This window comes from Mchenga conophoros, linkage group LG22 (genome assembly GCF_057382185.1).
Source record: "Mchenga conophoros isolate Kocher_MC1m ecotype Shallow Benthic linkage group LG22, M_conophoros_male_GT1.1, whole genome shotgun sequence".
NCBI lineage: Eukaryota > Metazoa > Chordata > Actinopteri > Cichliformes > Cichlidae > Mchenga > Mchenga conophoros.
In genome coordinates, this window is record NC_140546.1 from 20,266,579 (window position 1) to 20,285,068 (window position 18,490).

The window sequence follows — 18,490 nt, forward strand, 5'->3', positions numbered from 1 at the left end:
CAGAGGAGTTCATGGTCAACTTAATGCAAGGTGTTCATGTCCTATGGCTGCAAAACAAGCCCAAGTCATCACCCCTCCACCACCATGCTTGACAGTTTGTATGAGGTGTTGGTGCTGATATGCTGCAGGTGGTTTTTGTGCATTATAGCCATATAGCCATGCAAATAAGTAACGAGACAGTGTAAAGATTTTTTTTATTATATCCTGACTCCTAGACAGAGCTGAAAGATAGTTTCTTTGTCAAATGACTGTAGTTGACTTTATATTATTTTCTTTTATTAAATAGAGAATATTTTGATGTCTAATATCAACCTGCTAAAAGTGTCATCACTAAAACTTGGCTGTAGTGCGATGGAGACAAAGGAATCAACCATAAAGCTCAATAAAAGACTATATTAGGTATGGTTTCAGTATTGAAATTATTATTTCAGTATCATTTGAGATGTTTCTAATTAAGTCACAAATTACAAAAGATCAAAAATACAACAATGGATCAGCAAATACAAGTTTTATACTTCAGCGTGGTCACTAAGAGAGGAGATGATTGAAGCATAAAAGAAATACTTGTAATAGAAGATATGTTATCCAATAAAACTCCACAGTTAAAGCTTCTGCGACAAAATACAGATAAACTAGTGTTTAAGTCTTTGATGTCAAGTACAGAAATACAATTTTAAAAATTAAGGAAGGACCTCCAAATGTTTATTTCACACTCACACAAAAAGAAAAAAACCTCAATTTCAGGAAGTACAGCTGATGGCAGGACTCACCTGACAGCTCGTATAAGCGTCTTCACTGCTGGGATCACCTCCTCCATTGTTACGTCACAGTATGGTTTGTCTTCCACGCTGTCCTCCCCGAGTCCCTCTATTAGTGCAGAGCAGCGGTGAGTTACTCAGACACATTTAAATGCAAAGAGAATAGAAAGTGTGTGTGGGCTGCTCACCATCAACAGGAGGACGCGGTTTGAGGCGCAGGGAGGTGCGGAAGCGTGTGCGGTCATTGAAGCTCCAGCTCTTTTGGACCTTTCCCGGGCTCGTGGCCTCGGGGACGTTCTCCTGGCTGGGAGAGCGGCGGACACCAGAGCTAGGGGACAACGGCGAAGCCTTGTTCCGAATAGTTTGGGATGAACGGGAATTGTTCATCCTGATCCGATCCCGAAAGCCTATTTTACCGCTGACAGCAAAGTAGAAAGAGTTAAACATATGCAGGCACTGGTATTCATTTTGGAAAACTGCAGTTTTGTCACTGATCGCAATGTCCATGCCTTTGACTTTACAGGTCACTACACCGTGTTATCCTGCGAGCTTAGGGAAGCGAGAGAAGGGCAGCCTGAGCTTGTTGGAAAGGAGTCTGTTAGTAATTGTGGAAGAACACCAAAAATGTGGCCTGTCTTTCTAAACAGTCATCACATATACAAACAGACGAAGCAAGGAGACGGACAGACATTTATATTTTGTCCCAACGAAAGACAGACTAGCTGACTTATCACGGAGGCAGTGTCCAAATGCAGCACTCTGAATTGCTAGAAACTCATTCTGCCCTGAGGATTTGTTCATTTAATGTGCCTATCACAGCACCTGAATCAGCAAAATCAAAACCCGAAACCTGATTCAAGACTTGCACTAGTGCTGGGACGGCGGAAAAATGCTCCACCTACCATCAGAAAAGCTCTCTTAATCCGTTCAACGGTGTATAAGCATCAAAATATTAGCTTCAAAGTGCAGCCATATAAAAGGTGTCTCATTAAGTACTCTATACCACTCACCACAAGTCAGCCCCATACGTGAGGTCATCTCTTTACAGTAGAAAAGCTATTTAGCAGCCATTCTCTACGGATGATTGACTCCTAACGCTGCTGTTATAGCATGCACTTGTAGTCCAACCCAACACTATGGCCACTCACATGTTCCTGTCACGGATCCATAAGGCAACACAAACATCATGCACCACGGAGCAATTTTGGCCAAGTCATTCGCTCAAGAATTTGTTTTTTACGATGATATACTCTTTGTTTTGCATGTGTTACAAGGTAGCCGGCCATTTAAATGAAAATATAAACAGCTTGGGAGTGTTGTTGGAAACCGCATTTCATTCAAGCAATGAGAAATGCTTTGGTTAGAGTAGAAGAAATGGGGGAGGTAGAGTGAAAGGAGTTTGCATGCTGCTGGGAAAGGACGTAAAATCATTTGGATCCACTGAGGACCACGAACTTTACTGAATCTTTCCACAGCCATGCAGGAATACTGCATGCAATCTAAAGTATTTGAGCAATAAAGAATACATTGTTTGCAAACTAATATGACTAATATGAACAGGAAAGTGGAAAGCATGCTTAATCGTTTAAGCAGTTTCTCCAAGAAGAGACTAAAAACTGAACTGACTAACTGAAATGAAAGCAGGAAGCAAGACTAGAGCATGACATTTATCAGACTTTTCAAAGAGTAAAAAGTCACTGATTTTTGAGGGAATACTCAATGTCCTCAAAATCCATGTGTTTAACTTGTCAGAGTCGTAAATCACCCACGACTTCTGCAGTGATTTTAACACATGGTTTCGTCGCTTCTTTGCCAAAACAAAAACATTCAGCTCTACATTCTCCAGCAATTACAATAAAGAAGAACTTGGAGAAATTTCCTCATATTAAAACATAGGAGAGCATGTTTTTATAATAAAGGATTCACGCAAGCATTTGTGGACCAGAACGTAGTGACTGTTTGAAGTTTCACATGGCAGCTTGTTGATTGCTTAAAACAAAATGAAATGCTGTAGCATCAGCTAAGTCGTGCTACTTTAATTTAAGTGGTTACTGTTAAAAAAATTTCACATCAGAATTTTTTTTTTTCCATGAACAAAACATTTAAATCACTGCACTGGCCCACAATCATTTGGGTGTTTCAGGCAAGGTAAGGAGGATGTGCCGTTAAAGGAGGATGCTAGGTATTGATCTGTGACAATTTAGCGTGCCCCGTGCACAGGCTTGTTGCCGTGGATACCTCTGCTTGCGGCCAGCGTGTATCCGGAAGAGACCCCGCTTTTTAGAGAGGAGTTGACTGGGGAGACACACAAGGCAGAGGGAGAGAGGAAGTGAGGGGAAGAGAGGAGTGGAAGAAGTGGGGGAGGATGGCGGAGAAGTTCTGGGACACAACCTGAGTACGTGTTGTTACCCATGAGGATAAAACGCAGCAGAAGCAAGAAACGGAGAGAGGAGGGGTGAGGTGTAACATCTCAATAGTCCAAACAGCCTCTTCCCTTACCTTCAACTGGAAAATATATTTCTGAGAGGCAAGTTTGGATTACTGAGACACGCTCAGTTAGCAGTTAGGTGGGATCAGTTGGTGGGAAAGGGTCATGCCAGGGTAGAAGGTAATGCTTCACCTGAGTATATTCATCAAGACAGTCCATTAAACATCACGGTGGGACAGCAGCTCCTCAATAACGAGACAATCCTACCAACAAAACTTAATATTCAAAAACCTTAATGTGCTTCGCTCTCATGCATAACTCCACTGTTTACAAATTAGATAAACAGCCCTGTGTTACTTTGGTTTGAGTTTATGCTAATGAATCTATCCCAGCTATGAATGCCCTTTACTCAACAAGCACATCTCATGACTTGGAGAACAAACCTGCATGGAACTTCTGCCTTCCTGAGAACAGATGGAGGATGGATGGCATGGAAAAGATACGATGGAAATAATAGGGGAAGAAAGATGAAGACAGGAAGAGGAAACTGGTGAGTGAACAGCAAGAGGTGGTGGAAATGGCAGGAGTATGCGCTAAAGCAGACAAAGATGCAGAGAAGCAGGAGGGCCTGCAACACAGTGGTCTCAGATCACATTAGTGAAGAACTGTTAGATAAAAGGCGTACATGCAGAAAGCTCTGGAAGCAGCGTGTCTTTTGCATGTGTACACCTGCTGAGTGTATTGTTCTGTGTCTTATTGCCTACAGCAGGACTATAGGCAGACTTTTGTCACCCTGCCTGGATGTACTGTGAGGCTGTTGCGTACCTGTCCCCCGACAGGTAGGGGGAGCTGTAGGGCCGCAGCCCAGACAGCAGCGTGTGGTAGGAGTTGTGGAGAACCTTCTTGGTGTTACGCTGTCTCTGGAGGTGACTGAACAGTAGCGTCAGTTCTCTGACACCCACGTGCACAAATAAACAAAAAACACATGAACAAATGAACAAAAAGGCAACAAATGGAGGAAAAACTAACAAAAAGGCCAAATCGATGGTCCAAACGCTCAAAACAAGAGGGATACATGAAAGATCTAAGATGTAGAGTACTGTGCAAATGTCTTGAGCCAAAGCTGATTTGTTTATATTTGAAAATGGGAAATAGGTGCACAGAGATATTAAAAACACGTGCAAACATACATGGAAACACAAAATACTAGGAAAAAGGCGAGCATTCTTATCGAGTCTTTAAGCTGTCTTCAGTAGGGCTGCCACAAACGATTATTTTGATAGTCGACTAGTCAGCGATTACTTTTGCGATTAGTCGACTAATCAGATCATCATCCATTGAACATACAGCATACAGCTTATTGCACCAGCAGCATCTGCTCTTATATAACTATCATTAGCTTTCAGCTTTAAGTGTTTAAGGTCTGTGCTAACTAAAAATAAAGACAAGATGATAGTTTATTAAATTTTAATGACATTTGCAGAGTGTTTCGGTGGAGTTTAATAAACTCCTTGCTATCTAAAATATAACAGGACACCGGAGTAAATTCTCCAGCATCTCACACTTCTGATGATCAGCTGTCTGCTTGACGTTTATTCAGCTGTGTAAAAACTATAACTTTAATCTCATCCAAACCGATTTACTCAGGAACAAATAAAACACTGAAAAAAGCCAAACAACATTTTGAAGTTATCTAAGTGACTTATATATCATGTTTAACCTGAGTAGTGAAAGACGGCGGTGGGTTTGAAAACGATCTGCCGGGAGTCCGGTGTTCTCACGGCTCTAGTTAGCCTAGCCCCCGGCTAGCTATCGAGCTAGTGGGTAACAGATGCCTCCGAAAACGTCGGAGCGCTTTTGAAAATATGTGGTGTCTTGATAAACTGAGCAGATATTTGAGGTTTACACAGCTACATTCTCGCCTGAAAATATGTTAAACGTTTATTTTGTGACCCAGAAAGAATAATAAGAATAATATTAAAACTAACCAGCTGCCGCCATTGTTGGAAACTAAGCAGGGCCGCGATGGGCCGCGCTATGAATTCTGGGACACAGTTTCTTCTTCTTCGGGGTTTAACGGCAGCTGGCATCCTTGTACATGCAGTGCTGCCATCTTCTGTTTCAGTCCATTATTACACTCTTAAATCCTACTACTGATTCCTGCGTCTTTTGTGAGAACAAAAGTAGGTAGAAGGAGCGGCCGTCGCGTTCGCTTCAGGCTCTACTTAAAAGCCAGAGCCACAGGCTACCCACATGCCAGCCTGGATATTTTATCTTCTTTCCCTCCTTCCCAGGAGCGCTCTGATGCTAAGTTGCTCACCCACCGCTGGATCTGCTTGGCCGACCACGAAGTCTACCCTGCGATTCCTGTGGCATGTTCTCCTGCTCGGGTTTGGATAACATCGCTCCGACGCGGCGTTTGCCGAAGCAACCTAAGTGTCCTACGACGCACCACCCGTGGCGACTTAGCCCCTAGGATACGGATGGCATTGCTTAATGTCAGGTCGCTGGTCAATAAGACCTTTCTTTTAAATGACTTCATCTCCACTAATGGGATTGATGCCTTATTCCTGACTGAAACCTGGATTCGTCCTGGTGAGTTCATCCCTTTTACTGAACTTCTTCCGTCGGACTGTGTTGCTTTTAGCTCACCAAGGCTTACTGGTAGGGGTGGCGGCGTAGCCTCGGTTTTTAAGAATTCGTATGCAGTTCGGCAGCTACCCTCACCTACCTACTCTAGCTTTGAAGTCCAATTATTGGAGATGACTGCATCCACGACCACACTCTGCGTGGTGGTTTATCGACCCCCTAAATATAGCAAATATTTTATCACGGACTTTGCTGATCTCCTAGGCTCCGTTCTTTTTAAGTATGGTTGTGTTCTCATTGTCGGTGATTTTAACATACACACTTGCTGTAAGGATGACTCATTTGCTAAAGACTTCCTTGCCTTAACGGACTCTTTTAACCTGGCTCAGTGGGTTAATGACCCAACGCATGTTAAAGGACATACTTTGGACTTGGTTTTCTCATATGGTCTGGACATTTGTATCAAGGATATAAGTGACGCTGGGATCTCGGATCATTTCCCAGTTATATTTGATACTGGCTTATGCACTAATGAACTACATCCTGCGGCTCCCCTTCGCCCGCTACGTGTAATTAATGCTGAAGCGATGTCAAACTTCTCTATGTCTTTCTTGGATTCTGCATCTGTCACTCTTGACTGTTGTTCTTTTCACTCGGTTGATGACTGTGCTAATTCCTTCCTATCGCTGATTTCTTCAATCCTTGATACTGTTGCCCCCATCAAGATGAAGCGCCCTAGAACCTACTCTCAGTGTTGGCTTAATGACACTACGCGCGCCTTACGTCGCGTGTGTCGGCGCGCTGAGAGAAGGTGGAAAAAAGATAAACTTCAGGTTTCCCATGACATGCTACGGACTAGCCGCTTAAAATTCCAAAGTGCTGCTAAAACGGCCAAAGCGTCCTTCTTGTCCAAAATCATCCTGGCCAATGACCATAACCCCCGTACCTTATTTAAAATTTTTAACTCTGTGGTTAACCCTTCCCCGGATATGCCTTTAATTCATTCTCAGGGTCTTTGTGAGCGATTTCAAACTCACTTTTTAAAAAAGGTCTCATCTCTTAAGTCCTCCCTTCCCCCTGCTTTATATCCTCTCCCCATTCCTGAGTGCATTTCAACTTTCCACCAGTTTGAGCCTGTGTCACTTTTGACTCTTAAGCGGCTAGTTGCTCAAATGAATAACACCAATACTGTGCTTGACATTCTTCCATCTCGTTTAGCTAAGGACTGTTTTGATGTAATCGGACCTAGTATCCTATTTCTTATGAACTTTTCCTTGCTCTCAGGCTGTGTTCCTTTGTCCTTTAAGCATGCTGTAGTCCACCCGATTCTTAAAAAAAGAAATTCTGACTGTTATGACCTTTCAAACTATAGACCGATCTCTAAGCTTTCGTTCTTGTCCAAGATCCTGGAGAGACTAGTTCTCTCCCAACTCCAGGCGTACTTGGACACGAACAATATTGCTGAGAAATTTCAATCTGCCTTTAAGCCATTGCATAGCACTGAAACAGCGTTGGTTAGAGTTCTTAATGATATTCTTGTAATCACTGATACTGGACGCTCTATGGTCCTAGTTTTACTGGACCTCTCTTCGGCCTTTGATATGGTAGACCATAACATTTTATTACTAAGACTTGAGCACACTGTGGGTATTAGAGGCACTGCCCTCGACTGGTTTAAATCATACCTCGCTGATAGATCCTTATCAGTTCACTTAGGCACCTTCTCCTCTTCCTCCGCTCCGGTCTGTTGTGGTGTGCCTCAAGGATCAGTTTTAGGCCCTATTCTCTTCTCATTGTATTTGCTCCCTCTAGGCACAATCTTTGAAAAATACAATATCGCCTTCCACTGTTATGCCGATGACATACAGATCTATTTTGAACTTACTGACGACCTTGCTGTGTCCCTGCACTACTTTCAAGAATGCATGCGGGAGGTCAAAGAATGGTTCCTGAGTAATTCCCTTGTTTTAAATGATAAGAAGACTGAGATTGTGGTGTTCAACAGTAAAATCCCTCGTGCCCAACTCTGTGCTGCCCTGGGTTCCTTTGCTAGTTTTTCTTGTGACTATGTCAGTAACTTGGGTGTACTGCTGGATAGCTCGCTCAAACTTGATAAGCAAGTGTCTGCTGTAGTGAGATCTAGCTTCCACCAACTGCGCCTTATCTCTAAGGCTAGGCATTATATTCCGCATGAGGACCTGGAGAAGCTTATTCACGCTTTTGTGACCTCCAGGTTGGATTATTGTAACTCCTTGTACTATGGTCTTCCCTCTTCTCTTCTTCTTAAACTGCAAACAGTCCAAAATGCAGCAGCCCGCCTTTTGACTGGTACCAGGAAATTTATCCATATTACCCCTGTCCTAGCTAGCCTGCATTGGCTGCCCATAAAGTACCGTATTCAATTTAAAATATTACTCCTTACTTTCAAAACTATTAATAAATTAGCGCCAAGTTATCTTAGTGAACTTCTCAAACCACATACTCCTGCTAGAACACTCAGATCTGCCACTCAACTACTTCTGACCCAACCCAGATCTCGACTGAAGTCCCGGGGTGACCGTGCGTTTGCTCTGGCTGCCCCGGTACTGTGGAATACCCTTCCTCTCGACCTCCGCGCATCTGATTCCATTGCACTGTTCAAATCACGATTAAAAACCCACTTATTCAATCTTGCCTTTCCCTCTAGTTAATATTTCTTTTATGATTTTATATCATGCACTTCTATGCTCATTTAAATTCTTGTTTGCTCTGTACCTGTTGCCTTCCTATGTATTAGTGACAGTTATCTGCTTGCATATTTAGTACTTGCTTTGGTCCTATTTCTATTATCCTCCTCCTATACTCTATTTTACTTGTTAAGCACCTTGGCATACCCTTGGTTTTTAAGTGTGCTTTATAAATAAAGTTTATTATTATTATTATTATCTTACAAAGCTTCAAACGACGCGTCGACTATTAAATTAGTCGTCGACGATTTTGATAGTCGACGTAATCGTGACTAGTCGACTAATCGTGGCAGCCCTAGTCTTCAGTAATATTTCTTCAGACTCCTTGAAGGACATTCAAAGCTCTTCTGTTGGCTACCTTTTGTTCGGTTCTTTGCCAGCATGATCAATAATGTTGATGTCTGGGCTCTGGGGAGGCCAATCCATGACTGATAGTGTTTCTTTGTGTGTTTTTTATGCAGGCTTGCTTTCACTCAATAGGCAATGTGTTTGTGATCACTGCAATCCTGAAAAATGAAGCCGTTACAAATCAGATGATTTCCATATGGTACTAAATCAGTGGGCTTTTTTGTGTTCATAATTCCATCAGTTTTGACACTTTTTGATCACAGATCAGATCAGACAGTGGCAGCTCTAATACAACTATCTGCTACAGATAGTTGTATTAGAGCTGCCATTTGTCCACATGTTCAGTTTCTTTAAACTGATACAATTCAACCTTGGTTCTTTGTCGTCTGTTAGACACAGAAGCAGAACTGGTTCAGCGCTTTATTTCTTTTTTTTGCTTGAATGATTCGTAGGACAATGTTAAGTGGCTTAAGAAAATGAATAAATAAACAAACAAAGCATTCCTCTGATAATTGCCAGGTAACAAAACATAAAGAAATGAGGAGTAGTTCAAGACTTTGCACGGTACTGTACATGTGTGAAGAGTAAGAATCGGGCAGTGCAAGTCTGACTTAATTTAAATGTAAACAGATGCATGTGTCTCTTCATGTTTCTCAGGTTCCCCTCCTTTTAAGAAAATAAAAATTAGTCAAATTAATACATAAATGCAAAACGTAAGAAACCACTGCGTAGAAGAAAAATCTGAAAAAATAAACGAGGTGGCAGAAATCTTAAATAATAAATGGAGAGCAAATCAAAATCATTTCTGTCACTACAATCCTCAGTTTAACTGAGAGAGGGTTGCAGGTAGCAGACATGATGTGTGCAGCGATATGAACGCATGAGCAGAAACCAAACCACAAACTTCTCTACATGTTTCAGGATTTGCTTTTTGAGAAATGTTCTGATGCAACTCTCAAATCTCTGTCTGCCTTTACACTCCAACCAAACACGGCCAAAGGTGCCCGCAGATTTCTGATGGCTGAATCCACTCAGTGCTCAGCCTGGTAGGAGCGCCTACCTGAAAGAAGGCAACATGCTGTCGTAGAAGTACCAAGTAGCTGTTAGATAGGAGTGTTTGGCATCTGTTGAGTAGAGACGCCATGCAGCCTGAAGAAAAAAAAAACACAAAGCGATAAAAACAGCGAAAGTTAGCAGCCTGTGTGGTTTCCTGCTTGAGTGTGAATGAAACAGCTTTTGAGACTCTTGCTGTGGCCGTCACCTGTATCAGGTTTGCTGCAGGCATCCTCCTCTTCTCAAAGTGTTTCTGCCTGTGTTGCTCTTGAACCTTTAAGGCAAAGCCTGACCCCAAAATTCCCTGAGGGTCAAAGATCAAATTAATGTCAGGAGTGCAACTCGTGACTTTGGGCAATGCCGAAGGAGTCGCGAACTGTGAGTAAATATAGGAGACTTACAGCAGGCAGGGCAAAGAAAGAGACTCCCAGAAGAGCAAAGCCGGCAGCTAGGAGCCGTCCCTGCCACGTATGAGGGGTCTTGTCACCGTAGCCAATCGTAGTTAAAGTTATCTGAGTAGAGGAAGAAATACAGATCTCGAGCTCAAAATAGAAGAGGCCTAATAAATTACCAGTTTTCAAAAACTGCACTGACATGTTGCACTGTTTCTTTTACAAAGAGCCAATTTTTTCAAGCATATATTCATGAAAGCTGAAGTTACTCCCACAAAAAAGATCTGATATGAAAGTGCACTCACTTCCACCCGTGATTTCTGTCAATTTAAAAACCACAGCAATCTTTCATGACATGTTTTGCAGTGACTAGAAATCACTGTGAATTATCTCACGCTGAACCCTCCTCTAAGACTAAGAGTGAGAAGTTTAATAGAAGCTCTGTGGATCCACGCCAAAACTTAATGGGCTCTTCTATTGCTCTTGCTCCATTGTGGAACTCAGCCTGGCAGATTTTTTGCAGTCTTGTTGACAGTCAGACAGACAAAATGCACAGCTCACATACCTAAAGGTTTGTGAAATGCACATTCAGATAACACAACAATCACTCACCTACAACTGAGTCTTCTTTAAACAAACTGGCCAAAAACAACACATTTACCACCTCCTGAATCTTAATTTATAGATCCCATCTGGGTATACTCGAGCATTTAAATCACAGATGATAAGATGATAAAGGGATGTTTGCAAAGGGAGTCCAAATATGGGCACAGTTAGCAATACTCACAGTCCCCCACCAGAGGGAGTCTGCATAAGTGTTGAAGTCTGAGTTGATGTCTTTCTCTGCCAGGTAGACGAGGAAGGAGGCAAAGATCAGGACCAGGAAACCTATGTACCAGGCTGTGATCAACTCCTGTGAGACAGACAGTGGTATTAGTCACACCTGTCAGCAGCATCACAATCCACCACAGTCTCTGCTGTATCTCTATTATCATTATGGGCTAAAATCTCATCATAATCACATTTGGCTTCCACTTTGACTTGGCTGCTCTGACAGCTGATGCATCAATTCATCACCATTATCATCATGACAGCCGTATATAGGTGTTCTCCAACCGAATGCTGGGTGACAGGCGAGGAAGTCAGCACAACAAGGTAACAGCTAATTTGCCAGAAATGAGCAGCGAGTTTGATGTTTGAGGCCTGTGAATGTAATCAAACAACGGCTGGTCATCCATTAGAGTCACAAGATATTCCTTGACGCTGAAAGCTATTGAGATATTTATCCCATTAGTTCCCATCATGTCATCGCGGGCCTTTTAATGGCAGCCCTCAGCCTCCTCTCTGCTCTTATAATAATCCATAATGTTGCAAGTGGCTACTGTGTATTAGCTTACTTTTCATTTTCAGTGTACAACTTAATCAATGAAATGTTATTGCTTAAACATAAACCAGATAAACAGTGTTTACATGTCAGAACATGTGTATGATGAGTTTGGACAACGTACACCACCACAGTGGATTTTACATCAAACAATCACCATGCCACTGAAGTGCAAATTTCACTTTTACTTGAAAGTTTTTACCAAAGTATTACGTTAAGTGTTCAGAAACTACAGACGTTGTTATACACAGCTCCCCATTTTCACAGGTTTAAAATAACTGCCAAGCTAAATGATTGTTTTTAATATGCAGATGAAATTTTGCATTTAGGGACTGAAGTGTAGATCCCAGGGGCATCATTGAAAGCCATGTTTCCTCCTTGCTTGTTCGTGGGTTTCTCCACCTCCAGTTTTGACTTCAGTAACTGAAAAGCTGCTCTGTTGTGCTGGAATTAAGAAACTGATTTGGCCATTGTTTGATTTGAAAAACTCTTATTTAAGCTACTTTTGAAAATCTTACTTTGTGTCACCGCCCAAAAACATAGGGACCTAACTGCATATTTATCAGCCTCTCATTCCCACCTTGCTGTGAGCATACACCACGGAGCCCAGAAGTTTCCAGGTGCCTCCTCGTCGGTCCATGCGTACCATACGCAAAATCTGAAGAAAACGCATGCTGCGCAGGGCGGACGTAGCAAAGATGTTGCCCTGCGTGCCTGCTGCAATCACTCCCAGTGACGCCACGAACACAATGAAGTCTAGAGAGAAGATGTTCACATCATGACAAAGAAAGAAACAGCACCCGAGGGATACTTTTATATGAATACATTAATAGTTTCACATATTTTCCAGCGACGTGGCGCAGGCTTATTTCAGTGTTACATAATGTAGCTATTATAGAGGCAATTCCCATAAGAGGAGAAACATCCCTTACAGGCTCCTTCTGTGAATTATGAAATTTCACCCCCTCTTAATGCCATAAATGTCAGTGGTTCCAACTTTAAGCTGCTTTTTCAGCACCAAATCAGTAGAAAACAGGTGGAAAACACAAATAAACACACTCTAACCTATGACACAAAAAGGCTTCCTGGCAAATTTCAGTCGTCCTTTCCATCCTCGGTATCTGCAGCAACATCCGGCTGCCCAAACCCTGATGAAGTACTCCAAGCCAAACACCACGATCATGACAAATTCCTGCAAGCGACACACACAGAGTGAAAGAGGGGTCAGTTATGTTTGTTCAACTAATCATCATTTTACAGGGTTCCCATTAAATTGTTAAACCAGTGTCACGCTCACCAACTGCCTCCCAAACAGAGCTGTCTATTTTATTTAAAGTAGCAATCTGGTGTTTATCTGCCCAACGTCTATCAAGTTGCCAGTGATCCATTTTGGATCATGGTTATGTTCAGCTTGTGTTGTAGCCACACGCTAAACGCCTTTTTCGGAAAAAGGACCATGTTACCTTTCAAGTGAACTCAACACAGCCTCTATGTTGAGAGACCACAAAGAAAAACAAAAGGAAAAATATCAGTGCTGTGGAAAGGGTCATGGTAACATGAAAAGTACACAATATGTCACACTGCATGTGATGAACATCTAGCTGGGAAGTATATTTTACATTTTTTTACAGTAACACATGAACTAATGTGAATCTTCATAACATGATTTACATTCCCTGCACTCTGTTTATTAAACCTTTCCCATGATATCATTTTAAAGGTCTTAGCAGAGAGAGAAAAACTGTAGCCAGGGACATTCGTGTCATATGTTCAGTTTCTAAACTGAAAATTTAACAGCTTTAGAGTTCTGACTCAAGTCAAACCATTTTCCACGCGTCTTTCCTGCTTTCAGGTTTCTGGACCGTGCAGACAGTTTATAATGCGCTGAACCAATCTGTCATTAGAGCAAATGTTCATGTAAGTAAAATCCACTAATGGGTGATTGTCTGCTAATGGCCAGGTGATTGATCGAAAGAGTGAAGGGAGGGAATGTGGAAGTGAAGAGTACTACCATTAAATAACACGTTATGAAGCGCAAGGTGGGAAGAGAGAGGGGGAAAAGGTGGCTGAGAGAGGACGAGTCAGGTTAGGAAGGAGGAAAAGGGTGTCCATTACCTTTCACTAAAGCAGCTGAAGTACAGAGGAAGAGAGGGGATTAAGGGATAGCTATTAGGATTAGTGCATCATGTCTGTGATTTCCTGCGCAGTCAACAACACCTGAATCCTCCCACCTGCTTACATGGCTATCTGCGCCGCTAACGGTAAAGAAAAGCACATACGCAAGCACGCATGGATGGACTGCAGCAAGTGAGACGGCATGCATGCAAGGACAGCGTGTGACGATGTGCACTGGAGCTGCCATAAATGTGTTTGTATAAGTATAAACAAGAGGGCAAACTAGAGGGAAGAAGGGGGTCCTACCAGGATGAAGAGACCTTGGTTTGCGGCTTTCTGGTGTTCGGGGATGGTGGAGAACACGGACAGCACTAAGCAGCTGAACACCAGAAGAAAACTGAAACACACACAAAAACACATCAGTTACACACACAGTTCATTACATATATTGTTTAGTCTCTGCATGATTAACCGCTAACACAAAAAATTACTGCACACAAAGCAGGAAAACACTTGCTGATCTGTAACACAATGCAAACGGTCATATTCAGTGAGTAGGACAAAAATCACTCTAATAGAACCAAGTTTGTTTGTTTTTTGCATAAATTGTCAGGCCATTCAACTGCCACCTTATTACGTACCCTGATTTAACTGTTCATTACTGCAAATATCTAATGAGCAGCAATGGCAGCAACTCTGTGCACAACCGTCTCTAGGGTTTACTGACAATGGTTTGAAGAAGAGAAAATATCCAATGAGCAGCAGTTCTCTGAGTGAAAAAAAAACCTTGTTGATGTCAGAGGTCAGAGGAAAAGGGGCAGACTGCTTTGATAGGAAGGCAACAGTAACTAAAGATATACAGAACATCTCTAAATACACAGATTAGCTAGAGCAGCAGAAGACTGCACCCAGTCCTGGGAGCTAAGCTGAGGTTACAATTTGCATGGACTCACCAAAATATCCCCCTGGCAAGTGAGTATATAAAAGTTATAAATAAATAAATGTTTAAATTTTATTTCATTTTCATATTTAATTGTATTTTTATTTTTATTATCAAAAAATAAAAATGTGGTCCACATACAAGCCAGAAACTATTTCATTCTGTTGTGAAACATCCTGAATAACTCTGCGAACGATCAATGAAATCAATAAAACAGCTAAACATAAATCAGAAGACAAGAAAACCAGCCGCAATCACTTGATCTTCTGAGTGTGGTTTGTGTATCAGAAGTACTGCTTATTCCTGCCATAAACCTTTATTGTGACATGCTAATGATATTTTAGTCTCGCTCTCCACTCGCAGCACATATAACATCACAGTTATATATATAATCATATATAATCATCAGGAGTATATATATGATTATAATAATATAATAAAAATTCAGAAGGGTTGGTCTAATGGCACATGGATAATATAATTATTATTATTATGGATAAAATAATAAAATAAATAATCTAAAATAATCTTTTAGATTAGGACAATAGCAAATGGAAACCTGCGGTTCAGCTAGGAAAAAAACTTCGCCCCACAGAAGTAATGGCCACTTGAGCTCAAGAACTCCCCTGAAATTAAACACAACATAAATTCTGACTGATTCTGTCTCATGCTTAAGCCGCTCTCATCTTTATATAAGCACTTAATTTTTTTCAGTGTCTCTGCAGATGTGGGAAGTCAGAATTTCCATCATTAAGTTCAGGACAACTGTTAGGGAACATTTTAAAATGCCGAATCTATTATCACAGTTCTCACATGCAAACATTAGCTGTTAACAACAAAATATTTGATGCCATTCAACAATATTTTCCTCACTACGCACAGGGCATCAACTCTAATTTCATGTTAGTGTGTTTCTGGAATTGCGTGGGGCCTAAAAGAGGAAAACACTGGCACTACTGCACCTCGCTGTCCCACTTAACAGGTGGAAAAAGTTATTGCTAGATTCAGTGTAAGTGCGATTAAAGGAGGCTCAGCATGCTGATTATGTTAGAAAATAATGTTTCTTTTTATTTTCATTATCCGTTAATGATGTTATTGTATTTATATATATATAATTGGTTCCTCAAGAGAGCTACAATGAATTTATTTAATCGCATATTCTCGGTGAGACTAAAAACTAACTGTCAGACAACCACAAGAACTTCATTACCCACACCGAGATTACCTCAACAATGGTAAGATTATCACAGATCACCCCAATAGCGTGATGGAGCTCAGCTGCTTTGCTTTTGGCTTTAACCACATACTGCAACTCCGCAGCTCCACAACATGATCCACAGCACAATAACAGTGAACATGGAAGGACCATTTGAGAACAAAGTGGGTAAAAGATACAGCAAAAAAGAGCTGAGAGAAATGAACAAACACACAACCACTCCCTGGCTGCCCTTTGTGCCATTTGAAATCTAGAACAACAAGGCAGGATTATCCAGGTGGCAGCTGCTGGTCCAGCTGGTCAACATGTCACAGCCCAAAGTTAGAGAACACTTGCTGGACCCGAAACCAGTTCTCAAAGCCTCGCACAATGGTGCCCTTTATCTTCAGTAATACGATCAACAAGTCTCTAACTGGGCTAATGTGTGAGAAATGAAATGCATTTAAAGCGTTTGCATTAAAAAGCTGCTTTGCAAAAAAGCAGCAGGTCAGCTGAACTGAGAAGCACACAAAGCCTGATCTGTATACCGTTTCCACTGAGAAATGTTCCACTGGGAAAGAGGACAACAGCCATGTGAAACAAAAACAAAAAGAAATTGGAAACCTATTTATGTTCAGCAGAAGAAGAAACGATAAGAAAGACCTGATTTGTCTCAGTCCATCACCATCTCTTGGGTTCACATGAAGTGTAAGAAAAATAAAAATAACAGGCAGGAGCAAGAATAAATGAGTAGATCTTTTTTGTGACCTCTTGACTGATTGATCAGGAAAAACTAACAAATGTCCAGGGAAGACAGCACAGATAGACAGGAGGCAATATGTGGATTTATTTCTTTGGTCATGATGTGAAGAAATAGATCTACATGTTTTTTAAGGGGGAAATAATCATTCAAACAGCATGTGTGACGCCAGGTTGTAAAGAATATACAGCTGAGAATATACAGCTGCACATAGTCATTCATTACTATATTAAAAAGCTGTAGCAAGTCGACGTAGATGAGGCTACATTGACATGTGCATGGGTATATTTTTAAATGGGGGCTTTCTGCTTTTACTCTTTAAATCAAATGCACACAAACACCGTCTAAAACACATCTCCCTCCACACGAAAACTTTAAAAACTACATCAAGCGCTGCCAAGACCACGCCAAAGCGACTGTATGTATATAACTGTAGGCCAATCAGAAGCCTGGGAGGAAATCAATTACTAGGTGAGCAAAGCTGGAGCAGAAGAAGTGAGTGTTTGCAATGATGTTGTACTATTTCTCAAAATAGTGTGAACGGGTTAAAAATATGGTCTATACTAAAAAGTAAATTAAGTGTGTGAAAGTGTTGAAAGAGTATGTTTCATTGGAAATAATTTATCTGAATTTCAGGAGCAGGACCACACATTCATCCTTTTGGCGTTCTGTCGGCTTTTCCTCGCTCCCTTTTTCAATTCATTCACCTCTCATTAGTGCATGCGGATCTGCCCGGCCCAATGCTACTCCCCTCTGAGGCCTTTCCCCAAAACCGCAGGCTCAATTCATGCACACGCCTCCTACAAATGAGGATGTGGTCCCAGCTACTGAAAAGTTATTTAAGACAAGTGAAAAGACCACATTTGGAACATGACGACAGATGAAGAGGAACTTATTAAAATCAGACAAAAAGGGTGGCTAAGTACTGCTTTAAAGGGCTACTATAACCCCACAGCAAGAAGGTCCTGAGTTCAATTCCACCATCAGGCCGGGGTCTTTCTGTGTGGAGTTTGCATGTTTTCCCCGTGTTTGCGTGGGTTCCCTCCGGGTACTCCGGCTTCCTCCCACCATCCAAAGACATGCAGCTTGAGGGGATATGTTAATTGGATAATCCAAATAATGAGTGCGAATGGTTGTCTGTCCCTGTGTGTTGGCCCTGTGACAGACTGGCGACCTGTCCAGGGTGTACCCTGCCTCTCGCCCTATGACAGCTGGAATAGGCTCCAGCGCCCCCTGTGACCCTGAAAAGAATAAGCGGAAGCGAATGGATGGATGGATGGAATAAATATAATAAATATAATACGTTAAATATAATGGAAAGTATATAATAAGTATATACTTCCCAATTATTAATAAGTACATAATAACTAAATATATTTTACAAATTTACAAAATGTTAATAAATTATAGAGACTGGCTGATTTTTGGGAATTTTAAGACCGATACTGACACCAATATTAGGTGATTTAAAACTCTGATATTCCAATATATCGGCTGATTTTCTTTCTTTTTTTACACTATGCAACCCCAACACTCGTAACACGGTTTATGGGTTATCTCTCATTTCTTCTTTTCTTTTTTCTTTTTCACTTATTGGCCATTAGAAATTTCAATATAAAAACAGCCAATTATCAGCCGATAATATTAGCCTTCATTATCAATTAAGCTGATTAAAATCCAGCAGTAAAGATTTAGTTGATCTGAATGGTCTAACTCGTGCTCTCGTAAAAAAAAAAAAAAAAAAACACGTCTCACTTTCACTCTTCTCAACTGAATGTGAGATGTGAGTCAGTGAGCGACTT

General features: G+C 41.4%; 1 protein-coding gene across 4 annotated transcripts in view; it reads right to left on the bottom strand.

Moving 5' to 3' along the window:
• Positions 1 to 18,490, bottom strand: part of kcnq4 (potassium voltage-gated channel, KQT-like subfamily, member 4) — a 55,530-nt gene that overhangs the window by 11,560 nt on the left and 25,480 nt on the right. For 2 of the 4 annotated variants that reach the window (XM_085261641.1, XM_085261637.1), the window contains exons 2-11: positions 14,100 to 14,190; positions 12,744 to 12,870; positions 12,259 to 12,434; positions 11,082 to 11,207; positions 10,304 to 10,414; positions 10,111 to 10,206; positions 9,910 to 9,998; positions 4,012 to 4,137; positions 947 to 1,176; positions 771 to 867 (exon numbers count right to left, since the gene is read on the bottom strand). In XM_085261641.1, coding sequence (XP_085117767.1) covers positions 771 to 867; positions 947 to 1,176; positions 4,012 to 4,137; positions 9,910 to 9,998; positions 10,111 to 10,206; positions 10,304 to 10,414; positions 11,082 to 11,207; positions 12,259 to 12,434; positions 12,744 to 12,870; positions 14,100 to 14,190 — 1,269 coding nt within the window. Of the gene's footprint in view, positions 1 to 770; positions 868 to 946; positions 1,177 to 2,996; positions 3,054 to 3,629; positions 3,651 to 4,011; positions 4,138 to 9,909; positions 9,999 to 10,110; positions 10,207 to 10,303; positions 10,415 to 11,081; positions 11,208 to 12,258; positions 12,435 to 12,743; positions 12,871 to 14,099; positions 14,191 to 18,490 lie in introns of all 4 variants that reach the window. The other 2 variants (XM_085261640.1, XM_085261638.1) reach the window with 2 other exon arrangements.